This window comes from Brassica napus, chromosome A8 (assembly GCF_020379485.1).
Source record: "Brassica napus cultivar Da-Ae chromosome A8, Da-Ae, whole genome shotgun sequence".
Lineage (NCBI taxonomy): Eukaryota > Viridiplantae > Streptophyta > Magnoliopsida > Brassicales > Brassicaceae > Brassica > Brassica napus.
The window spans coordinates 3,791,860-3,817,862 of NC_063441.1; the positions used below are offsets into that span (position 1 = coordinate 3,791,860).

The 26,003-nt window shown below is 34.4% G+C and overlaps 4 protein-coding genes, 2 non-coding genes and 1 pseudogene across 6 annotated transcripts; 4 read left to right on the top strand and 3 right to left on the bottom strand.

Moving 5' to 3' along the window:
* LOC111200017 (major pollen allergen Ole e 10-like) lies at positions 1 to 3,651 on the top strand. Its single transcript, XM_048737617.1, has 4 exons — positions 1 to 137; positions 3,005 to 3,033; positions 3,123 to 3,366; positions 3,468 to 3,651. The coding sequence occupies exons 1-4, from the start codon at positions 83 to 85 to the stop codon at positions 3,500 to 3,502; spliced, it is 363 nt and encodes a 120-aa protein (XP_048593574.1). The 5' UTR covers positions 1 to 82; the 3' UTR covers positions 3,503 to 3,651.
* A 2,057-nt stretch (positions 3,652 to 5,708) lies between these two features.
* TRNAK-UUU lies at positions 5,709 to 5,780 on the top strand. The gene has a single exon. It is a non-coding gene; the product is annotated as a tRNA-Lys (tRNA).
* Positions 5,781 to 6,210: 430 nt separating this feature from the next.
* Positions 6,211 to 6,282, top strand: TRNAK-UUU. The gene has a single exon. It is a non-coding gene; the product is annotated as a tRNA-Lys (tRNA).
* A 64-nt stretch (positions 6,283 to 6,346) lies between these two features.
* On the bottom strand, positions 6,347 to 7,518 carry LOC106399749 (pentatricopeptide repeat-containing protein DWY1, chloroplastic-like). Its single transcript, XM_013840208.3, has one exon. It carries the CDS (start codon positions 7,051 to 7,053, stop codon positions 6,421 to 6,423), a length of 633 nt encoding a protein of 210 aa, XP_013695662.1. The 5' UTR covers positions 7,054 to 7,518; the 3' UTR covers positions 6,347 to 6,420.
* A 3,489-nt stretch (positions 7,519 to 11,007) lies between these two features.
* LOC125577011 lies at positions 11,008 to 16,131 on the bottom strand (annotated as a pseudogene).
* Positions 16,132 to 16,300: 169 nt separating this feature from the next.
* On the bottom strand, positions 16,301 to 17,105 carry LOC125577010 (precursor of CEP1-like). The gene has a single exon (XM_048737618.1). The coding sequence runs from the start codon at positions 16,815 to 16,817 to the stop codon at positions 16,542 to 16,544; it is 276 nt and encodes a 91-aa protein (XP_048593575.1). The 5' UTR covers positions 16,818 to 17,105; the 3' UTR covers positions 16,301 to 16,541.
* Positions 17,106 to 23,844: 6,739 nt separating this feature from the next.
* Positions 23,845 to 24,516, top strand: LOC111199895 (uncharacterized mitochondrial protein AtMg00810-like). Its single transcript, XM_022690510.1, has one exon. The coding sequence runs from the start codon at positions 23,845 to 23,847 to the stop codon at positions 24,514 to 24,516; it is 672 nt and encodes a 223-aa protein (XP_022546231.1).
* Positions 24,517 to 26,003: the final 1,487 nt, after the last annotated feature.

A 26,003-nucleotide genomic window follows, 5' to 3' on the forward strand; every position in this document is an offset into this window, starting at 1 on the left:
AGATAGGCCGGCCAAATCACGTGTATATATTGCAAAGCAAAACCATAGAGAAGAGTATTCAGACGTCAAACAAGCTACAAAAATGGCTAAAGCACATATATGTCTTTATTTCGTCATCTTATTATACCTTTATTCAGGTAATGTGATCACAACTAATCATCAGACCCAATAGAATTTAGAGATCAATTTTAACGATGCACTAGATTTTAACCCGTGCAACCGCACGGGTGTTTGTTTTTACTTTTCTATACATAAATTATTGTTTTAAAACATAAGTGGTATATATTTTTAATGCTAATCATATACGTAAATATTTATATAACTATTTCAAATACAATAATTTTATAATTTACATGTTATAATTAATTAATTGTTTAAACCTTATGTATTTGCCACTTCTTATTATATATTTATCTTATTGTATTTGCATTTAGTTATTAAGATAATTAATATATTCCTGAGAAAATATATTTAAAAAATATTTTGTATTTAATTTATGCTAAATTCTGACCCGTATTTCAAAACTGGATTTCTTTTTACCAATATTTTTATGCTTATTCATTTTAGATAATTTATTATTGTATATATAAAAGTGTGAGATATGCTAATTTTTTAGACATGTATTATATAGTTTGTTAATTTTAAGTCGTTCTATCATCATATTATATTTTAACTAAATAGTTTTTATTTATGAAAATAAAATTTATAAATATATAAATTTATAAATTGAATATAATTTTATCATATTTATTTTAGTATAATAATTATATTTTAACATGATCATGACTATAAAAGTAGATAAAATAGGATATAATTTATTTATTTTTATTTCTAAACGATAACTTAAAATACATTAAGTCATTGTTTAAATATTACACAGATTTATTAGAATTTTTAAAATATAATATATAAATATATATTATATTTAAAATGAATATATATTATGATTAAAGTGGTTGCAAAGATTTTATATTATTAACTTTAAAGAAATACATGTTAATTTTTATACATGTATTATATAGTTTGATAATGTTAACCCATCTTACCAACATATTAGATTTTATTTTTTAACATAAATATTTTATAATTACGAAAATAAAATATATAAATTTGATACAATTTTATTATATTTAGCTCAATATAATAATTTTAATTTAATATGATTGATTATGATTATATAATAACTAAAATATTATAGATTTTTTTTTTATTTTATATAACTGAATATATTAATGTATAATAATATTTTAAACTAATTTCGAAATTAGTGAAAATATATAAATATAATTTCAAAAATTAAGATCTTGTAAAAATCTTTTTAAACAGATTTGTTAGAATTTTAAAATAAATATATTTATATTTAAAATGAAAAGATATCAAAAGATACTATGATTAGAATATTTTAAAAATTATATTTATTATAAGTCTGAATTAAAATATAGTATGAATTTCTATGAATAGGTTCATTAGGTCCATTTTAAAAAAAAGGAAAAATGATTGCTGACTACATGAAGTATCGACCATCACATGGCTAACCATGCAAAGTATACTAATGTATACCTAGCTACACGAAGTATATGTTATGCATGATAACATCCCTCAACTTAATGAGGTTATGTAATTAACATCACAAGTTTAATTTCATTCATCCAAAAAGTGATGTAGATATCAGAGACCGTTAAATACCTCGTTTCATCAATTAAAATATGACCAACCCGACTGTAATTTAACTGAAATTATATTTTAACCCACATTTTAAGAGCGTAACAATTTTTTATAAATATCTAATGTACAAAATCAATATCTTTTAACGTTTTTTGATATGTAGTGTTTTAACATTTCTATTTTGGTGTATTAGAAAACTATATAATTATATTATATATTTATATTAAATATGTAAGTTATATAAGATATTATGTAATTTTTTTAAAAAAATTATTTTAATATGTTTTCTTATGAACTTTTCATAAAATTTATGTAATTTTTTTGATGAATTGTTTGATATATAGTTATTTTTAAAATTTTAATTAGAAAATATATTTGACGTCAATTTATTGACTCTAACATTTTGTTTGCTCAAAACTTATTTGATGTCAATTTAAATCAAACATAATCTGACATATATAATTATTATATATGTACTTTTAATAATAAAATAATCTAAGTAAGTATATAATATGAAAGTTTTAATAAGTTTAAATGAATGCAATTTAATATAAACAAAATAATGCATTAATTTAATTATGGATGAATTTAATTAATTGTATATCAAACAAATAAGATGTTGGAGTAAGTAAATTGATATCAAACAACTTTTATAATAAAAATTGATCAAATAAATATATATCACACAACTATTCAAAAGAATTACACATATTTAATTAAAAATTAATAACAAAACAGATTAAATAATAAAAATAAAAATTAAATAATATCTTGTATAACTTTTATATCTAATATAACTAAACAAATACAACTATATAGTTTTCAAATACATTAAAATAAAAATTTCAAAACAATACTTATCAAAATTTTATAAAACATATTGGTTTAATAAATTATATTTTGTTAAAAATATTCTCACGCTTTTAAAAAGCGGATCAAAACCTAATTTTTGTTTAATTACCGTTAGGTGCACCATATTTTAATTGGGAAAATGAGAGACTTAAACGGTCTTTGACATCCATATCACTTTTTGGATTAATGAAATTAAAGTCGTGATGTTAACCACATAACATCATTAAGTTGAGGGATGTTGCCATGCATAACATATACTTCGTGTAGTCTGGTATACATTAATTTAGTTTGCATGGCTAGCCATGTGATAGTCAATACTTCATGTAGTCAGCAATCATTTTTCCTAAAAAAAATCACACATGAATCAAGGTTGTGACTTCTGTTTTAATATATAAGATATGGCTTTAGGTCGTTTGGGAGTTTTATTTGATTGTATGATTTTCCAAATTCTGTAACAATCTTAATTTCATTTTGATGTTTTTAATAGAAGGAACTTTCACGAGAGTCAACGCAGAGGTACATGTTTACGATAACTCAAAAGTTGAAAACAAAACGAAACATCAATCTCATATGTGTGTGTGTGTTTTATCATTTAATGCTCGCAGGGTCATCATGGGGAGTGGTGTGTGGCGAAACCAGCTACGAAGAAAGAAAAACTTCAACAAATTATTGATTTTGCATGTTCAAAAGTCAATTGTGCAGCTATATCGAATGGCGGTGCATGTTATTCTCCTGAGGATCTCCTTCTTCATGCTTCTGTAGCCATGAATAATTATTATCAAGCAGAAGGAAGACACTTTTGGAATTGCAATTTCGCAGGCTCTGGCATCATTGCCATAACTGATCCGAGTGAGTTTCATCTGATTTTTTTTTTTGTCTCTAAACAATTATGAAAGTCTTCTTATGTCAACCTAGAATCAATACTTAATTTATTAATCTTTTATTTTCAGGCACTGGAAATTGCAAATATCAATTAAAAAAATGAAGTATATAAAGCTTCGTCTTTGTTACAAAAACAAAATAGAGAACTCTAGTTCTCGAATTTCATATCTGATATCTAAAGTTTATGTGGTTCTATTTGCAACTATTAAATGTTTAAGTTTACACCATCTATCATCGTAAGTTTCAGAAAAAGTTTTCCATCATCTTATCATCGTTAGAAAAATATATATAAATTGTAGTCTGCTGTTAGTTTTTACAACCTGCACAATATGAACTTGAGGTAAGAGAATCTGATGATCCAACGTTCTCCAGTTAATAAAACAAAGTGGAGATATGGACAGAAAATCCAATTTTTACATGGTCCAACAATATTTTTGGGGTGTAAATTCTGGTCTATGAATCTAAGCATAATACAAACATAAAATGAAGTGAAAAGCAATATCAAAGTAGAAAAATCATGGAATAAAGTTAGAAAAACAAACTCATGTACATAAGGACACAATCAGACCCATACCGTCAACTCGGCGTCAGTTCTGAAGTGAATGGATAACTGAATAAAAAAATAACAAAGTGTTTTGATTCATAATGGCTGAATCAAGCGGAGTCAATGAAAACGTTACATGTGACTTTGAGTTATGAAAAATAAGCTGAAAATTACAAGAAATAGACATAAAATTTCTCTCAACATATACTAGGCAATCTTTTTTTTGCTATATTATTTTTCTACTTTTATCTGAGATTTTGAAAAAAAACTACAAAGTCATCAATACTAAAATTTAAAGAATTATAAAATGGTTGAAAATCAAAGGTCGAATACTGTATATTGTTTGTGTTATGATATATTGGCAAACAAAAACTTTTTGATCAGTTTAACGTAAGTATACGAAGTGCAAAATAGAACTTACATAAAACAGAGAAACTGACATAAGTCATCTCATTTACTGGAACAAAATCATTTTTTGGTTAAAACTGGAACATAATCATTTTTTTGGTTAAATCTGTAACAGAATAATGAGAAGTTGAAGGTATCATTTTATCAAAAGATCATAGTTTCTCCGTAAGGAATCTTCATGGATTTCCATGTCAATGATAAGCAGAGCCGGGCCTGAGATTTTCGGGGCTCTATCCAAAATTAAATTGTTTACAGATTAATGTAAAGATTTTACAAATTTTATGTATAAATTTAAACTATAGTAGTTGAGTATAGTGCCTTTTTTATAGACAAGTTGGAAACAAATGTAAATACATATGAAACTGGAAATCAAGAAGGAAGAAAATGTGGCATTCACATAATTATTATATTTCACGTAAATCTTCACGATAACATATTAACATATAAATTCATTTTTACACAATTTTTCTCTGGTATTGGGGGCCCACAAACTGGAGGTCCATTCAAATGTTTCATTCGGATGGTAACCGTCGTCCTGCCCCGCCCCGCAGTTAACAATAACAAAAATCTCTACATATACTATATATCTATACATTTTTATTAAAACTGCACCGCATTTGAACCGCTTGTCCCGCACCGCTCAAATCGTAGTTACCATTCGGAGCCTTAATGTCCCCATGCCCCGCTCTGACTATAACTCCTACATATATATAAATGAACTATATATTTATATGTTGCTTGGTTTAGAAGGAGAAGAATCTACTATTGGAGTTGTGAATCAACCAATATCAACAACATCAATTTCAGTTGCGCTTGATAGGACACCAATATCATCAAGCCACGAAACTGGTGGATTTGGATCTTTGTTTGTTCGAGTTTGGTCGTTACAGGACATGTTTTATAAGACTTATATTACACTGCTATTTCGTCCAAACAAGACGAGAAGTTTGTGCCGGCCAAAACAATTTAAAGGCATATAGCTTTAGTCTATGGTTCAAAACACTGTGTTTTCTTTAACAGCCTTCTTTCTCCTCTTTTGGCGTTCTTTATTCTCCAAGCATAAAAAACTATCTCTTCCTGTTCTTCTTTGGCATTTTTCTTCTTCTTTACATATCTCTTGGCGTTCTCATTGATACTTTATAGCCAAATTTATTCAATTGGAAGAACACATTATGTGTTCTTTTTTGGATCTGTTCAAAACAATTGATCTTCACTTCCACCATATTGTGAAACAGTGAGACTTATATATATATTATGAAGAAGGGAAATAGCAAACAAAGTGATACAGTGATAGTGAGTCTGATGTATATTGGTGTGAATTATAAATATGTTGTTAGTAATACTTGTATTCAATGAAGCCGTCTTAGCTCAGTGGTAGAGCGCGTGACTTTTAATCCCGTGGCCGTGGGTTCGATCCCCACAGACGGCGAACTTTGCCCTTATTTTCAGTTTATATTTAACTAGAAAATCTTGGTATCAAAAATATTTTGAGATGTGTTTATAAAATTACTTTGATTTGATTGTTCAGTTTGAAAATGTTACACCAAATGTTTTATTACAAGAAAATTCTACCAATAATCTCCACAAGAGCAACTACCATCTCTAAAATGATGAAACCTCTTGTTATCCCTTACAAGCTGTCTTAGCGTTAATCCCGTGGCTGTGGGTTCGATGCCCACAGACGGCGCATCACTCATTTCGGTTTATATTTAACTAGAAAATCTTGGTATCAAAAATAATTTGACATGTATTGTAAAATGTTACAACAAATCTTTTTATTACAAAATTGTTTTACCAATAATCTCAACAAGAGCAACTACCATCTCTAAAATGATGAAACCTCTTGTTATCATTTACAAGCCGTCTTAGCTCAGTGGTAGAGCGAGTGACTTTTAATCCCGTGGCCGTGGGTTCGATTCCCGCAGATGATGAACTTTGCACTTATTTTCGGTTTATATTTAACTGGAAAATCTTGGTATCAAAAATATTTTGAGATGTTTTGTAAAATTAAGTTGATTTGATTGTTCAGTTTGAAAATGTTACACCAAGTGTTTTATTACAAAAGAATTCTACCAATAATCTCCACAAGAGCAACTACCATCTCTAAAATGATGAAACCTCTTGTTATCTCTTACAATGAACTCTCTACCTTCAATACTCGACAACACCTTAATGAAGTTGTGGCAATCTCCGCATATCCTCAAATTCTTCATCACTCTTATGGTCGTCCCAGGAGGCGTGTTTATAAGCCCAAACGCAATAGCTAACCGTTCACTGTGATGCATCAATGCTCTCTCTTTAGCTTCTTCATCAATATCATGAAGAACATACTTTGTCTCTGGTACATAGCCAGCCTCTCTCACTTCTTTTCCTAAGGATTTCAGCTTCACTACGGCCTTGCTTCTATCTAAAATAGCTTTCTTGTGTCCTGAGATCTCCTGCTTATCTTCCAGTACTGAACCTGAAAGTCTTCTTGATGTCACTCTGCCACTATTGTGAGCTTGGGTCTCAGCTTTCTCTTTCTTGAAAACCCTTTTGACACCAGTGCTTATCCTTAAGTTTTGAACTTCACCCTCACCTGCAATTCCCTTGGCTCCCGAGGTAATGATTCGGCGAAAGGATAAAGTTTCTCTCTCTATGGTGATTGCTTTTGGGAAAGGGAAGGAACAGAAACTCGCGGAGAAAGCAGACTCCAGAGCCATCTCTTGTGGCTAATCCAAGAAAAAGATAAGCTTTCTTTGGAGGGAAGTTTACAATGTGGAGATAGAAATAGAGAGACTTATCTCTCACACCAAATATCTACAGGAAGCAGACAAACAACACAAACAGCCAAACAAAAACCTCTGTTCTACTATTAGCACCAGGTCCACAAAAAGTTTCCTGCACTATAATACCAATCACACAATCCTTTATCGTTGCAGTGGTATGTATCAGAGTATAATAAAATAACTGTGTCTGGGAAGCAGTCTTGGTTTCTATCAATTAAAGATAGTTTCTCTCGTTGACAATGCTTTTCTGCCATAACCAAAGCTTTCTTGAATTGAACCAATTGATCGTAGAGATCAAAACAGTTAGACCTGCAAAAGAGCTGATAACTTGTTCTTTACTTTCTTGGGGGTTTGTGAGTCTCACGAGTTTGCAATCTTGTTGACAGATTTGATCAAGTTTTTGTTTTTTTTTTCCTTTCTTTTGTTGGAGGGAGAGATCGTTGGGTTTTTGAGACGCCGACGATATAAGGGTAGTTTTGATATACTATGAAACTATTAGGGGTAATTGTGTCTTTTAAGCTTCAGTATATTTGCGATTTGCCCTAGTTTCTTGGTTTGCTATATATATAAGACGATACGAGTCAGTACTGAAGCCAACCAAAAGGGTGTTTAAGCTTACAGATGTTAGTTTTCGTTTTTCATTGCGTTCTATTTTATAAATCTTAAATTTGCTCCGTCTTTTGTTGCGATGATTTCAACTCTTCTTTGATTTTGATTTTCTCAAAGGAAACAAAAATTGTGGCGATGACGAAGAAAAAAATGACCTTTTATCACATGAGTGAGATTTTTTAATCTCGTGATTACCTTTCAAGCACTTCTGAGCCCTTTTTTTTGTTCTTGATCGTCAGTAATTTCACAATTGATTGAGTTTGGATAGATAAGTAGCTTAAAAGTTAATACTTGCAATGCTAACAGTTAGTTGGCATTGAGACTCGTACAATGTTTTCCAAAAACCTTTCGGCTATTCGTTTTATTTATTTTGTTCGTATCCTTGAAATCGAAAAACAATAGCTCTGATTTATAAAATACACATTAAAGGTTTCAAAATATGATAAATAGTAAAAGCATAACATAGCTAGAATGGGCTCAATTGAATAAGGAAGCAATTGAGTCTTGAAGTTTGGTTGGTTTGGAAGATTTAATTAAATCTTGACGTGACCGACCAATCAAAAGCATTACGTTAGATTTCTCATGGTTTGTGGCTATTATGAAAGTAAGCGTATAAAAATATATTTGTCTTGATCAATATTTTATGTCCTTCACTCAAGATTGATTGCGACAAAAGTCGAACCATGACGAGACCGGGCATTACTTTAACGAAATATTCCGATTCTAAAACTTGAGATGTCTCTACAGTAGTGATTTTCACTATATTAAATGTTGGGAACTTGTTGCTGGTCGTATACTGTCCGGAAAAGCAGCACAATCCATATTATCGAATCCTTGAGTTAGATCCGATGAAGTAGAGTAAACTGAGCCCTTTGCAGTATTTTAAAAATCAAGTTTAGAGAATGCTCATGCGCTAAATTCTTAGAACATATTTCTCTTATTAAATTTTTTTAAACAAACATTATAGAACTGTTTAATCTGAATTCTTCAGTAGCTCTGAATTCAGTGTTCTTAAAGAAAATAAACTATTTTTGCGACATACCAATTTCTTAAGAACATAAACTATCTTTGTTATTAAGTTCTCTCAAAATTGCACCAGTTAGTCTAAAAAAAAATGATTTTTTTCTCTCTCTTCTCCTCAGACGCTCCTTCCTCTCTCTTCCTCTCCTTCAAAGCAGCTCAGATCTACGTTCCGGTGACCAGCGGTGGCGCGCATGGTTGCCGGGAGCGTCCTCCTCTCCTCTTCCTCTTTGTTCTTTGCCTCGTTTCTCTTTCTTCCTTTTCTCTGTCGTCTTGCTCGGTGCTGTGGGTTGGCTCTCCGCTCTGGTTCTCATCTGCGATTGGAGGGTTTCAGTCTGGAGTGTCCGGCGAGGCGGGGTGGGCAGTGAATGAACGGGGTTGGCGTTTAGGGTTGGCGGTGGCGAGTGGATAAGATTTTCCTCTTTCTCAATCTAGTCCCCCGCTGCGGTGAGAGGGCGTTAACGTGGCTGTAAGGCTCCTCCGTTCTGATCTATTGAGCTGACGTTCTCTTGATTTGGAGTGGAGTGGTCAGGTGTCGTGGGAGCTAGGTCATCGCTCGGTGTCGTGCGGTATCTCACTTCCCTCTTCTTCCGGCCAAGTGGTTCTTCAGAGTCTTTTCTGGAGGCGCGCCTGTGGTGGTTCCGGTTGCTGTGTGGTTTCCGTCCCGCAACGGTCGACGTGTGTGGTCTCCGGCTTGTTCTGGACTGGGCCGTCTATGACCTGTGTTTAGAGCTCTCCGGCTACCGCTTCTGCTTTGTCTTCATGTTTATCGCCGCTCTTGTGTTGTCTATCACGTGTACCGTGTGGTACTTCTTCCTTTCCGGCTCTTCGGCGGTCTCAGTGGTCTCCTCCGCTGTTGTCTCTCCGAAGAGGCTCTGTAGAGCTCCCATCGGTTCTCGGTGTGAGCGCGAGGCAAGGTGTCGGACTTCTGTTTGAGTCTTCAAGTTCGGCATCCTTGAAGGAGACTCGTGTGCTGATCAGCCATCCCAGCTCCATTGTCGGGTCTCTTGGGCTCCATTGGAGGGCTGTTCTATCTCTATATTGCAGGTTTGGGCGAGCAGCTCAGGATGTGGCTCTCATCACTCCCCGTCTTCTTGCAGCTCGCACTTTGTTCTGAAGCCGAGTGTAATAAGTGTGACATTGGTAGTCTTGTGGTGTCAAGCCGGATGGCGCTCTAGTATGCTTGATGCAAGTGGAGGTGTTTAGCTCGGGTTTCAGTCTCCTCTACCGGTGGTGGTTGGCGGATATGGTTCCCTCGGTTGGTCATTGCAAAGCTGCGTGTGGTCGGAGTCAATCAATTGGAGTAGCGCTTTGGGCAAGCCAGTATCTACCGAGCGTGGTCTCATGTATTATCAAAGATTCTGAATCCATTTGGCAATGCTTCAGTCTCGGCCAAGCTTTCCTTCTGCTAGTGTCTTGTGTGCTTGTGTTAATTGTTGAAGTCCCTTGTCTCACCATTGTTGCTTGTTCTTTCTCCTTGGTGTTTAGATTTTTTCTTTTTTTATCTGCTACTAGTACTCTATGTAACTGCTGTCAAAATTCTAAAACTTTGGTATAAAATTTAACATTTAGACAAAAGAAAAAACATAGGCTACTTGTATATATATATACTAGTGGTATTCCGGTGCTACGCGCTGGGTTCGTATGTTTTATTCTTACATGAATTTACAATTCATTTTATGGTCTTAGTAAAAAAATGTTCAAAAATGTTCAAAAATATGAAAATGAAAATATGTTGAGAGAAAATTATATTTTTCTGATCCAATTGATACTGGTTAACGATCCTAATGTATTACTTTTTTTTTAAAGTTACTTAGTTCAATGTGAAATAGCATAAGTGGTTATAACTAATCGATTCAATAAAAATATAATAAAAAGCCGATAGTCATAATAAAGTAAATTTAGTTAAAATTTAAATATAAAGTTAATTTTATTTAGAGAATATACTTATACTGTTAAGTACCATGTAGACAGTATATAGAAGGAACGACATTTGAATTTTTTTTAGTGACTAATTTGAATTTAAACATGTGTAATGAATTTTTGTTCATATATGTTTTTATTTGATTTTTGGTTTAAAAAAAAACTAATTCTGGTAATGGAACATATTAGGAAATGAAGAAAAATATTTATATATTATATTGTTTAAAAATTTAAACGAAAATCAAAAGCAGTATGTAAATAAAACTGAAAACTGGAACATAAGAAACCCCCATATAAATTGTAATAATGCTGAATCATAGATGATTTTTCCTACATATGGGAAAATCTTATATTTGTACGAAGCCATTGATCAATGCAGCAAAAATGGAAAGTACGGCGTAAAAGAGCATAGATAGTTCCATTGTTGTAATCAAGGGCGAACCCATAAATTTTTTTTTTGTGGGTTCAAACCAAACCAAAAATTAATAAAAAAAAGAAATTTCATAAATCATTCTAAAAAAGTATCATTCTACAAAAGCATCTTACGATCTTTCATATCTTGAAATCTTTTCATCGCTGTTTTATTAGTAACAGTCTGAAATACATCTTTCTCAATATAACAAACTAAACAGTCATTAAGAAACTCATCGCCAATCCGATTTCGTCGATCTGTCTTCACAATCTTCATTGCTGAAAAACATCTTTCAACAGTTGCAGTCGCGACTGGTAAAATCAAAGCTAACTTCAAAAGCCTATGAACCAAAGGAAGTGATAGATGTTTCCGTGTATCCACCAACATACGAGCAAGATCTCCTAGATTCTTCAAATGACTAAATCTTTCATCATGTCGAACATTGTCAATGTATATAGACAACTGTTGCTCAAGAGATATGCTCTTTGTAGGACTTAAGTCGTAAGGATAGAACTTGGCTAAGTTCATCAACTTCGATTGGTCAAACTCAGAAAATGAACCAATAGGAGATAAAGAAGCAACACATGTAAGCAACTCGGTGTTTACCTCAGTAAAGCGATTATTAAATTCTTGAAGTTGCAAATCCAAAACAGCATATAAAGTGATGCATGTTTTGTATTCCTGTTTTTTTCCTTGGTCTCTTTGGGTGAATAAATTCATCTTCCATATCAATCTTCTCAATTTCATACTTCTCACAAAAAGAAAAGACCTTATCCATCAAAGAATGCCACCCATTATCTCTAAAATCTTGGAGTTGTCTCTTTGTTGACTTCACCAGTGACATAGCATTCAAAATGTATTGATCCCTTTGTTGCAAAGCTTTGGATAAGCTATATGTAAGTCCTAAAAGGTGAACCATCATTTACAGATAAAACACAAAATTAAAATTCTGGAAGTATACAAGAAGATCATATGCTTGTCGCCTTTTCGAGTCTTCCAAGCCTTCATTCTGAATATGTTTAAGCACATTGATGATGGGAGAAAATAACTCAATCAAACGCAACAAAGTTCTGTAGTGAGAACCCCAACGTGTCTGCCCTGGTCTCTGAATAGCAACCTCTTGATTCAACCCTTTTCATGTGTTGATTTTACCATCAAGAATATCTTCCTCAATCATTTTTCTGTGATCTTCTTTAATCTTATACTTTCTCTTACATGAAGCGCCAACCACATTCAATAATAGAGAAATCATATCAAAGAATCCTCCAACCTCAAAATGCTTTCTTGCAACAGCCACAAAAACCAATTGAAGTTGATTTGCAAAACAATGGACATAATAAGCTGAGGTGTTTTCCCGTAAAATCAGTGACCTTAGTCCATTGTATTCACCATTCATATTACTTGCGCCATCGTAATCTTGTCCTCTCAACTTTTTTATGCTCAACCCAAGCTTAGCAAACAAAGAATCAATAGCAGATTTCAGATATGCTGAAGATGTCTCAGTCACATGTATAATGCTAATGAATCTTTCTTTGACATTCCCACTTTTATCAACAAACCGAAATACTACTGCCATTTGTTCTTTATCGGAAACGTCAGCAGATTCATCAACCAGCAAACCAAAAACGTCATGATCAATTTCTTCAATAATAGATTTGATTACCTCTTCTGCAAAACAATGCGCAATATCTTTTCGAATCTTCGAAGACACCATCTGATTATTTCCTGGAGCATTTTGTAAGACAACCTTACTCACAGCTTCATTTTGCTCAGCAGTGTATTTCAGAAGCTCCATAAAATTTCCTTTATTAGCAGATGTTTCTGACTCATCATGACCACGAAAAGGAAAACCTTGTCGCAACAAATATCTGGAAACATCAATTGAAGCATCTAACCGAATTCGATACTCATTCTTGTTAATATCATCCTGCTTATGCAAAGCATGCTTAATAGACTGACCTTGTCTCATCAAGTTTTCACATTTCATAACTGCATTATTATGAAAGCTATTAACTTGTCCCACATGCTCTGCAAGCCTACTAAACATATTCCAGCTAGAAAAACCTTTGTTAGTCCATGCATCAGTTTTTCCACCTTTTCCATTACTATCTCTAAACAAGTAACAACATAGGCAATACACAACGTCTTTCTTAATACTATACTCTAACCAGCTTTTATACTGATCAAATCAAGCATGATTAAATCGTCTCATTGCACCTGATATCATTTTCTGTTTAAAGATATGACCACGAGGTTGGCAAGGACCTCTAATCAAATATCTACGAATTATCTCATCTCTTTGATTTGAAAGGTATTCAGATATTTTTTTCCAATCAGCAGGATCCCATGGTAAATCATCTAAATCACAAGACGGAGATGACTCTTTTCTTTTTAAATTCACAAACTTTTCCATTGATGATTTGATTCTGCTGAAAAATATAAAATATATTATTAAAAAGATATAATATACATAGAAACAAAACAAAAGCGACAATTTCTCATCTGTAGACTAAGAACAAAAAAAAAGTTCAATATAGTTTGTTAAAAAAATAACAATTACGTAAAACTAGATTGTTGTAACATACATATATAATTGATTAAAGTTAGTAAAAGACAATAATATAAAAGCTTAATTGTAAAATCTGAACTTACATAGAATGCACGATGAATTTGGAGAAGAGAAGAGAAGGAAGTTGAAAAGACAATAAAAAATCTATTCTAGAAACAGAGAAAAAAATAGGTTAAATATGTTAAAAGGGTTTAGGAAACAAAATTTTTTAAAATTTTCTTTTTCTAATTGTTAGATCCATCGCCAAATATGTTGGGCTTTAGCCTGTGGGTCCAAACATTTTTTTGTGGGTTCAGAGAATCAAAAGTTTGTGGGTTCAATTTATTTTATTCATGCTATTAATAAGAATTTTTTTTTGTGGTGTCAGCTGACCCCACCACCTTCAACGTGGGTCCGCCCCTGGTTGTAATTTCTGAAGTATACCGTGCATGTATCGTTTTCTTTTTCTGCAGTTGGAGGCCTATTAGTTGCGTCAAAATCGGTGATGATAAGGTTGACGTCAGGTCTTGCAGTCGCGTTTTGGTTGTAGTCTGTGATGGTAAGAGTAACTTGAAGATCATCAGTTACGTTATTTTCTTCGTCTGTTAGTAATTTTATCACGTATTGGGTTGTTTCTTGAATAAGCAGGGTTGAGTCGGGTTGCTCGATTTCATAGTATGTTAACATGAATCCCATGACATCATTGGAGGACTCGACACCTCAAAGAATGGGATGCGATAAAATTTCATTATGTGGGAGCTGATAAGGTTTGAGAGGCACGACTGTAAACCCTAATGACTGAATTCGATCGATTGAAGATGAAGGACACTGACGAAATTAATGACTTTGTGGGCAAGCTATCAGAATTATCATCCAAGTCAGCTGCATTAGGAGAAAGTATGGATGAATCAAAGCTAGTGAAGAAATTCTTATCGTGTTTACCACGTAAAAAGTACATTCACACCATTTCTTCTATTGAAAAAATCCTAAATTTAAAGACTACAAGCTTCAAAGACATTATAGGTCGTCTGAAAACATACGGGGAACAAAGTTTACTATTCGTCCGAGAAGACTTACCAAAAATCTTTCTAGTGCATTACATGTTAGAAGTAAAGCTAAATAGCAACAAACACTTCATTAAACATATGATCGAGTTATAAAATTGTTAATATATACAAAACTAAACACATAAATGTCTAATTGAATTTTCTTAAAAAATTAAGCTTCTAAAATCTAACTCTAAAATATAAATAATACTACAACATATTTTACCAAACCTTAAACCAAAGACATTAATGACTTACAACCTATATTCACTCATGTATGTTGAAAAAAAAAATCAATTTAGTAAATCTAAATATTCATCATTTAGAAATGTTTATAATTACATTATTTCAAAAATTTCTCCATAAAAAAATATTTATAAATTATTTTTAAGATCTAATATATGAAAAGAAAACCTTTCGAAAATTCTTATAATGTAAGACTTACAAAACCACACAAGACTTCATGTGGTTATATTCTTAAAAGTGCATACATGTTTTTTGTTTGGTCATAAGATGCTTATTGTAATTTTACTAGATTTTTGAGTTACTTTTGCATTTGATTGAATTTGTGATATACTTTTATATTTAAAATTGAGTTTTAGGTCATGCTTGGCAATGTTCTCAAAATTTTGTGTACTTTTAACTCTTTTTCTTAGAGCACTATTATCGACAAAATTTCTCAATTTCATAATATTAGTATTTTAATATAAATAAATTGATTGATTAAAATTTATTATCTAAAGCAAACCCAAACCTCTAATATATATGCCAACACATGCAAAAAGAGTTCTCAAGAATATTTAATATATTTTCTCTCCTCTCTCTTATTTATTATATTTATTTTATTTTTTGTAATTAGTTAAATATTCATTGGGTATCTTCAAAGAAGGTGCTTTTATATGACTTGGTATATAATTTTCTTTTTGTCACTGTGACTTGGTATATAATATTCAACAGTTTCCCGAGACGTGGTGACTACATATTTCATGTTAAGTATTTTCTTCGTAAGGCCATGTCCAACGGCAATAAATATCTAAACAAATAAAATATTGATTTGATTTGGTAAGAACTGTGATTTTATTTTTTTTTGTTATAGAAATATTGCTGTGATATTTTTTGCTTTGATTCTAGATTTTTAATTTTAAAAGTCTTTAAATTTAGGCTATAGATATTTGTCTTTTCAAAGCAATTATAAAGACATGAATTTTAAAAAGTGTTGTGAATTTAAAAAAGAGCTGTGAACTTTAATAAAAAATAGAAATCAAGATTAACGTAGATTTAGGACTGTAAATATAATTGTAGTTGTGGAAAGCATCTACACCCAATATAAAACTCAAAAAGTAGAAGAGAGTTAAAAAAGTTTTAACATCCCGTGTCTTCTTTTTGAGGTTACAATAACCTTAAAACTATAGAAACACTTGTCACCCTCATAACCCCAGGGCTTATAACTCACCAATCTTGTTTAAAAATTAAATCTAAATAATTAAAATTAAACAGACAAAAGTAATAATATTTTATTATTCACATTCTCAATTGACCATTTCTACCGTTGAGGTTGCCCTAAGCTTTTCATTGAGGTTTACACTTACTGAATTCATTGAACAATTAGGTATTATAGTCAGCTTAGCAAGATATTTTTCATTAATTTATATTCTTCGCAAAGTGATTTATTCATTATATAATTTTACAAACATGACAGTGGAGCAAACCCACGACAAAGACATGATTATCATAGTACTGTCAAAACATTGAAATGGTAAAGTGATGTCCAAACATCCCTTCAGAATTAGATGACAAGTTTACACGAAAAATACATATAATTTTCTATATGATATAAATTGTGACGTATGATATGATACCCAAATCAATGTCGTCCATGAGAGTGTCCAACACCTGGGCTGTTGCCCGGATTTGTCGACCTGAAGTCTGTGGGGTGGGTGATGACCGCCTTTTGAAGAACACTACGTCGTGTATATGTGACCACAATGCTAGAATTCTCAGCCTCAGGATTCATATAAGTTGACATAATCTCTAACGAAGTAATTTTCAAATGTCTCTCTTCTGTATACTGAATTCCATGCAAAACAGCCAATCCAAGGAAAAATATAAATGTAGAAACATGCTTGTTTGGAATTTCCATAGAGTCACGGACAAATCGAGAAAATATAAGAATGTGTAAGAAACAAAAAAACAAAATATTAATGTTAGATACACAAAGAGCATAAGATGGAAACCAGAGGAATGAGGTATTCTGTATTTATAAAGGTAATTAAAGAGTGAAGCTTTCATTGCCTAGCATTGTCTTAAATGTGGAGAAATTTTACTTCAAATAGGGAAATGATGATGTTTTATGATGTCTGAGTATATAATGTGATCCAGGTGATTCATACTTCCATATGTTTCCAACTGTGCATTTCTGCTCTCATATGTATACATGGCCCATGCATTTACACGCTCAGGTTTTTGGTCCACATGTACAGTGGATTGAGGAAAAAAGCTATTAAGATCACGGCCATAGTATGCAAAGATTCAGCTGGATTGTCGACAAGAAGGGGGCTTGGCCGGCTTAGGGTATGGGGTAAAGGGATGTCGATTCCGGGGCCCAAACATTTTTTTAACCAAAATAATGTTAAAGAGGAGCTCCAATTTTTAAAAATAATTAGGGATAAAGGTCCCAAAAATATATGCTGCCCATATATGAATGTAAAAAAAATTAAAAATTCTTTTGTCCAAGGATCCGTAAATACCTTGAGCCAGCCCCCTTACAGTGACAAACATGAGAATAAAACTGCATATCATAAGACAAATCTTTTGGATCTGATATTTGATTCTCCGAACGGGTTTCATACATAAGCAAAGGTTTCATTAAGGATATTTGAATATTTTAGGTAAATCCTTGCTTATCCTAAGTTTTCTATCCCCTAGTTTAATCTTTGTCAACGTTTAATAATTTTTATAAAATAAAATTCAAATTTAATCATCCCGAAATCAGAAACTCCAAATTTATTGTGGTTTAAAACAAACTAGACGTTTTCTTGTCCCATGTATAGTAATTAATTATTTAAATTAAATTATACATGAAAATAAAAAAATTATTAATATTGTAGATTTTATTATTTTACCAATATTTTAATATATATTTAATTTTAATTAAACATAAAATTAAGATAAAAATATTTTTTTTAATAATAAATTATACTAAAGAATATTTATGTATATTTTAAAATTACAATCTTAGTTACATTTTTTGGTTAAATATATTAAATCAACTTGTATAATATTAATAAAAATTCATATAATTTTAATAATTATCAAAAATTATAACTAAACATTATTTATAAAATTTGTAGATATATAAAGAAACTAATTATATTACGATTAAAAGTTTATAATTTTCTTAAAAAAATTGTAGAATTGTTTCAAAATTTTAGTAAAAAAATTGTATAATTATAAAAAATATATTAAAATAATATTTCAAAATTTTTAATGTCATATTTGAATATATTTTTAATGGTGATATAAGAGTTATTACAATATTCTAAAAAGTTTACCAAAAATATAAATTAACAATAAATGTAGTAATTGTCTATGTCATAAGATATGTCATATATTTTAGTAGCCATGTCATATTATTTAAGAAAGTGATTGTGGAGAGGAGAAGTCTCGTAGGTCAAGAGAACATTAAAGTTAAACATAGGTATTTCTCTTCTTTTTTATAAGGATTTTTCATCTTTTTCTCTCATTTACAAATCCAGAGCAAAACATGGCAGAGATCCTGAGAAACCCAAAAACCCTACCCATCAAGATACCTATCTCTCTCTCTCCTCGCCGCACCGTCGCTTCACGCACATGCCATGCCGTCTATCGTGCGCCACCGCAAGCTGACTCGCCTTCCGCCAGTCTTGCTAGCCACCACCACTGAGCCAAGGGCTTGGTTCATGGTTTGCTATGTATCTTTGCCTTGTTCTTCTGATCTAATCTCAAGATCTATGTTGGGGTCAAAATCGGTCACAACGGAATCAATGCTTGAAATTCTTCGGAAAATAATTCTAAACACTTCTCGAAAATTAATATTCGTAAAGAAATCTCTACGAGAAACTTTGCGGTAAAATCTTGCACTAATCCCGGTTGATCCATCAAAACTAAACACCGATAGTCCGAGAACACTTTCGCGAAACATCGGAACAAGGTCGCTACATAGCGACCAAACCAGCATGTTCGGTCTCTACATGGCGACCTACCAGGCCTCTTGTTCGGTCACTACGTAGCGACCGAACCAGCACGTTTGGTCGCTACGTAGCGACCGAACTGTCTCAGACATCGATCAACGGGCACAACCCAAAACCTTGCATTCTCGTCAGTTCCTCAATGCTAGTTCCCGAGTACCGTAGCCATATAATTTTACACTTCCGTCGATTGGAGTTATCACTTAAACTTTACGATAAAAATCGCGGAAAGTTTATGTTTATCGGTAAAAATTGTAATAAACATTTCGAGTTGAATGATGGCCTAAATAGGTCTAAAACGTGATTAGAAACCCACTTACGATTTTTCAAGGAAAAACCCATAGATACTATGGTGGTTTACACTTTATCCGCAAGAAAGGATAAATGTCAAATTTCCCCAGATAAATGTTAAGTTTCTGCGGATAATCATGAAGATAGAGAAAAATAAAATATCTCCATTTTCGAGTTATGACAGCTTAAGGGCAGGAAGGGAAAAGCTCAAACCGACCTTGGAGAGAAGAGTCCTAGGCGAGAGGCACAAATGGAGAACTTTTTCAGAGCAATTTTAGGCAACTTTTTGTTTTTGTTATTTGAGCTGCGAATTAATTAGGTTTTGCAGTCTTAAGGTTTTAGAACTACGAATCTCGCCGACAGCTCTCGTAGCCCATGCTCTTACCTTGTTGTAACGCTCAAACGCGAATTCGGAATAAGATCTATTTTTCTCTCTTTTCGATTTCTTATTTTTCTCGTCTTTATTTAGCAGATATCCGGGACCTCTGGGAATTAGGATTTTCCTAACTTTCCTAATTTAAACAGAAATCTACAGTGCGAATTTGGGTTCCCACAATCTTCTTCCAGTTGAGGTGGTTCGAAACTAGTGAGTTTTCTTCTCTTGATCATTTATACGTTTTGATGCTTAATTAAAACTGGTTGGTTTGATTGTTGTTAGTTGATGGATCAAAATATTTGCTAAATTATTAGATTCATGTTTTATGTTGCATAAGAACACTCACACTATTTAAAGAACTCAGTGGACTGTCTGGTGTTGATGTCACCTTGTGATAAGAACATAATGATCTAGGTGGTTAGATGGATGGAATGAACTGGAACTTGTGAGTGATTGTGGTTCAGTTTTAATTTTTATTCTGTGTGTGACAGCGAAAATGGGTGGTATTTAGAATAAAGATGAAAGTGATAATGAGATGGATGATAAGAATGAATGTGTTAAAAGAGATATGAAATGAGGAAGTTAAGTATTCAGTCAACAATGTTGGGGAGGCTATTAAAGAATTGTAGGTGATATTAGGAGCAGGTAATATTGAGTCATGCTGAGTCCGTGAATAAGTGACTATGAGACGTGTTGTGGACATAAGTAAATCACAAGCGGGCCGTGTTGTAGATATAAGTAGGTTACAAGCGGGTAGTCACATGAGGTCGCTGGGGTAGATATAAGGCTACCGGAAAATTTGGTCTTAGAGGTCTAGGTTGTTTGCTTCTCAATACTTGTGTTGAATGTTGATGTTTATTATGAATGTTAGTGGTGTTTGTTAATCGATTTAATATATGCAGATAGTAATTTATTGTTGTGCATTGTCATATGGAGGCTCATGGAGAGAAACTAGTCTAGAGTTGTTTCACTGAGTAATTCATTTACTCGTGCCTATCTTTCTTTTCATGCACTACAACGGTTTGATAACATATACATTTTGGTAAGTGATAGATTTGGAAATATGTAACATCCCATATATTGTACAAATACCCTAATGACTCCAATGTATATATATACTTTACAAAATGTAATATATGAGGGCAAGGGTTTTATCAAGTTACATGGTATCAGAGCCAAATCTTAATCTCCTAGCCGCCCTTCTTCTTCTTGTTCTTCCGTTGATCTATGATCACTTCTTCCTCTTACTCTCACAAAACATTTTTTCTGTTTCAACATGGCGCAAAAAACTGACAAAGCATTTGGTGTTACACACATCAAGTCATACATTCCCGTGGTCCTAGACATGCAAAAGAGGAACTATGATGCATAGCGAGAACTGTTTGAGACCCACTGTCTAACGTTTGGTGTCTCCGGCCATCTCGACGGGACTTCCCTCCCTGCAAACGCCAAAGATACACAATGGAAGGAACATGACAGCCTTGTGAAGATGTGGATCTACGGAACCATCTCCTCTTCTCTCCTTGATGCGGTATTGAAGACTCGCTGCTCTACTCGTGATCTATGGATCACAATCGAAAACCTTTTCCACGACAACAAAGAAGCACGAGCGATCCAGCTAGAGAACGAGCTTTGTACTCTCACCATTGGCGACATGTATGTCCACGACTACTGTCAAAAACTTAAGAACATCACATATCTTCTCGCCAATGTAGATTCCCCTGTTACTGATCATGCTGTTGTTAAGCACATGTTGAATGGCCTCTCAGAGAAGTTTGATAACATTCACAATATTATAAAACACAGATCTCGATTCCCAAGCTTCTCAGTGGCTCGCTCAATGTTGCTTATGGAGGAAGATCACATCAGCAAGCACACCAAGAGCTCCACACCTCAAGGCCTTCATGATGCTACAACGCAAGCCGATGCTCCATCCTCTCAACATATCAACAATCGCGGAGCTCAGCAACAACAACAATATTATGAGGGGAACTATCAGGGTAACTATCGCAATAATCAAAACAGATTCTGTGGCAGAGGACGAAATAACAACTATCGTGAATGTGGCCACAATAACTGGAACAACAACCAATCTGGTTGGATGCAACAACCTTCGGCATGGCATTCACAACCACCGTAGCAGTATTGGCAACAACAGAACTGGCAACAAAACTAGCAACAATGGCGCCTTGGTCCAATGGCATATCAAGTCACTTCAAATCCATTTTCTAGCGCTGGCATACTTGGTCCTTTCCAGCAGAGTGCAAACAATCAACCACTGATGTTAACTACCGTTCCGCTGAACCTTGCTCAGGCTTTTGGCACAATGACTCTGCAATAACCTCAGGACTCCGGCTGGTATTTCGACTCTGGAGCCACGGCCCACGTCACGTCTCAACCAGGTACCCTTTGTTCTCTTTTTAACTCGAGCAACACGCCTTCTATTCTCGTCGATAATGATACCTCTCTTCCTACTTCTGCCATTGGTTTCCATTCCATTCCCACCATAAAATGCCCTTTGCATCTTAATAACATTCTTGTATGTCCTTCCATCATCAAAAATCTTATCTATGTTCGTCAATTGGCTAAAGACAATTGGGTTTCGATTGAATTTGATCATTTTGGTTTTTTGGTTAAGGACTTGATGACTCAAACACCAATCTCCGATGTAACAGCCTCTGACCTCTCTACTCCATTGACGTCAGGGTTGCAACATCTTATTCTCCGCAAGCCTTTCTTTCTTCTACTGAAAGCTCCACGGTGTGGAATCGTCGTCTTGGCCACCCCGGCAATAATGTCTTGCAATCTCTTTTATCTTCTGATTTAATTCAGTTTTCAAAAACAAATCATTCTTTATGTCATGCTTGTCAACTTGGGAAACACATCAAACTTCCTTTTGATCTAGTTATATCAGATGTTTTTTTGAACCTTTTCAAATAATTCATTCAGATGTTTGGACCTTTCCGGTTCCCAGCATCGGTGGCAAAAAATACTATGCCATCTTTCTTGATCATTACAGCCATTATGTATGGGTTTATCCACTGAAAAAGAAATCAGAATTTTTCTCAGCTTACATGCAAAACCAATTTGGCTGCAAAATCAAATCACTTCAATGTGACAATGGTGGTAAGTATAACAATAGCCAATTTCTAAACTTCTTCTCCTCAAATGGAATTACTCATCGCTTTTCGTATCCCCACACTTCTCAACAAAATGGCAAGGCTGAGCTCACTCTACGTACATTAAACAATTTTGTGTGATCTCTTCTCTTTCAAGACAACTTGCCTCCGGTTTATTGGGTCGAAGCTCTTAACATCGCAGCTCATCTCTTCAATCTTCTTCCATCTACAGCCATTAAAAATGAAATACGTTTCACCAAACTCTTTCATAAACCTGTTTGCTATAACCACCTTCGAGTGTTTGGCTGTCTATGCTATCTAAATCTCACATCGATAGCACAACACAAGTTTTCTCCTCATTCCACAGCTTATGTTATTCTCGGTTTTCCTATTTATCATAAGGGATATCGATGTCTAGACTTAATCACTCATAAGATAATCATCTCTCGTCAAGTCATTTTTGACGAAAACTCCTTTCATTTCTCCACAAACAAACCATCTTCTTTTGAAACTCAGTCTCATGATATCTCACCTCCACTCTCTTCCCCTCTGTTCCGTGAGATTATCACAACTTTACCCAACTCCGATCCCAAACACATGTCAACCACCACCTCTGAATAACCCTCCAGCAGTTCCACCTACAACTCATCGTATGGTGACTCGCAGTCAACAAGGAATTTTCAAACCTCGCCAACCTCTCTCTCTCTCTCTCTCTTACAGCTAAAGAAATTTTACCATTACCTACTTCTTATCTTCAAGCTCTTGAGGACCCTAAATAGCGAGAATCTATGCAGGAAAAGTATGATGCTCAGATTAAAAAGGGAACATGGTCGCTGATTCCCAGACAAAATAATGTTAATGTTATGCGTTCAATGTGGATTCATAGGTACAAGTATGACTCGGAAGGCAATCTAGTCTGTCACAAATCATGTTTGGTGGCTAACGGCAGATCACAACAACCCGACATTGATTGCGACGAGACTTTCAGTCCTGTGGTTTAGCCAACAACCATAAGACTTGTACTCGACATCGCTCTATCCAAAAACAGGCCGCTCCACCAACTAGACATCAAGAATGCCTTCCTCAACAGTGATCTTCAAGAAACCGTCTACATGCATCAGCTGTTAGGTTTCAAAGAAGAAACCAAAGCAGATCATGTCTGCTTGTTACATAAAGCGCTCCAAGGCCTTAAACAAGCCTTGCGCGTGGTACCAGCGATTTGCCACTTTTGCTACACGAGTGGGTTTCAAACAGAGTAACTGCGACTTCTCTCTCTTCATTCACCACAGCCACTCCGGAATCGCATATCTTCTACTCTATGTCCACGATATTCTCCTCACTGCTTCCTCTACAGCTCTTCGTGACTCCATTATTTCATCTCTCAACGCAGAATTCGCCATGACAGATCTCGGAAAGCTTCATTATTTCCTTGGCATCACGATCAAATACAACAATGCTGGTCTGTTTCTGCAACAAAAGACATATGCCATGGAGATTCTACAAAGAGCAAACTTGTCAGAATGCAACTCTTGCACCACTCCAGCAGATGCTAGAGGAAAACTCTCTGACGAAGGAAGCTCACCGATGTCAGATCCTAAACTCTATCGAAGTCTTGCTGGTGCTCTCCAATATCTTACCTTCACTAGACCCGATATCGCCTTCGCTGTTCAACAAGTGTGCCTCTTCGTGCATGGACCATTGGATTCTCATTACAATGCTTTAAAGCGCATATTGCGCTACATCAAAGGGACACTGGACCAAAGTCTGCAACTCACGCCCAAAACGTCTGACACGCTCACCGCTTGCTCTGACGCCGATTGGGCATGATGTCCAAACACGCAACGGTCAACCTCAGGCTACTGCATCTTCCATGGAGACAACCTCATCTCCTGGTCTTTTAAACTCCAACAAACCGTTCAAGCGCAGAGGCATAATATTGTGGCATCGCAAATGCCGTCTCTGAAGTTACGTGGATCAGAAACTTGATGCTCGAGCTATACTGTCCATTGCGAACCACAACAATAGTCTACTGCGACAACGTCAGTGTCGTCTATCTCTCCACCAATCCAGTTCAACATCAACGCACGAAGCACGTCGAGATAGACATTCACTTTGTTCGCGAACGCATAGCCATTGGTCACGTTCGAGTCATACACGTACCTTCTTCAAGCCAATATGCGGATATTTTCTTGAACTTCAAATCCAGTCTTCGCGTCTCCAAAGCCCCGGCTTCGACTGCGGGGGAGTGATAGATTAGGAAATATGTAACATTCCATATATTGTACAAATACCTAATGACTCCAGTGTATATATACTTTACAAAATGTAATATATGAGGGCAAGGGTTTTACCAAGTTACAGTTAGAATTCTGTCGGTAATTATCTACAGATTCCTTACGGCCGCCGGGATGGCTATTATCGACGGTTACCTGTCCGAAATTCCTTGGAAATTATTGACGAATTTGTGTCAGTCGGACTTGCCATCAAAAATTGCCTTGTTTTCTTGTAGTGATGTTTGTGTAATAGAAAAAGTGGGTATGGTTATATTGGTCGATTTACACAGAAAGAAACACGTATAAGATTTCAGGGACCATTGGCATAACATGATGGCTTACCTTACGGCATATACACATGTCCTTAACCCCTCGCCTTTGGGCATGCCACTACAAGAAAATAGCGGTATTCTGACGGACATTCCGACGGAAAATGAAATCCTCGGAATATCCCGAAGAATTTCCAAGGATATTCCGAGGAAACACAAAATTTGGTTTCCTCGGAATATACCGACGGAATTCCGAGGAAATATCATTCCGTCGGAATATTCTTATGGAATTCCGATGATGACGATTCGGCGGCTTCGACCAACTTGTCTCGGGTTCGAATCAACGAAATCGTTGAATCGGTAAGTTCTTTTTTTTAAAGTTCAATTCATTTATTTCTTGATTTTTATTTTATCATCTTTTTATATTATTTAAATTTGGCTATTTAATATTTCAGTCGGTTCCAAAGAAGAAGGGACGATTGGTCGGTTTGGGTCGTCGCTCCCGGTCAGCTACTCCTTCTTCTACACCACCGCCCTAAGTTGATCCAGAAGTACTTACGGCTCAGCTGAAGGACAAGGATGATCGCATATCTGCGTTGGAGACCCATATGGCAGCTCAACAGGTGGGCTATGAGACACAAAAGAGGCTGAACGAGCAAATGATGGAGATGATGAAGAGGATGTACCCGAACGAGGTGTTCCTTAACATTCAAGACCCGTAGTTTTTTTTTTTTCAAAAACTCGGAATGTTTTATTTTTATTTGTACAACTT

What these genes read in the sequence shown, in the direction of transcription:
- LOC111200017 (XM_048737617.1), top strand. Translation starts at nt 83, where the DNA reads ATGGCTAAAGCACATATATGTCTTTATTTCGTCATCTTATTATACCTT. An exon ending in CTTATTATACCTTTATTCAG is followed by an intron (nt 138 to 3,004) that starts GTAATGTGATCA and finishes TGTTTTTAATAG; the next exon opens with AAGGAACTTTCACGAGAGTC. An exon ending in CATTGCCATAACTGATCCGA is followed by an intron (nt 3,367 to 3,467) that starts GTGAGTTTCATC and finishes TTTTATTTTCAG; the next exon opens with GCACTGGAAATTGCAAATAT.
- LOC106399749 (XM_013840208.3), bottom strand. Translation starts at nt 7,053, where the DNA reads ATGGCTCTGGAGTCTGCTTTCTCCGCGAGTTTCTGTTCCTTCCCTTTC.
- LOC125577010 (XM_048737618.1), bottom strand. Translation starts at nt 16,817, where the DNA reads ATGGAAATTCCAAACAAGCATGTTTCTACATTTATATTTTTCCTTGGA.
- LOC111199895 (XM_022690510.1), top strand. Translation starts at nt 23,845, where the DNA reads ATGTCTGCTTGTTACATAAAGCGCTCCAAGGCCTTAAACAAGCCTTGC.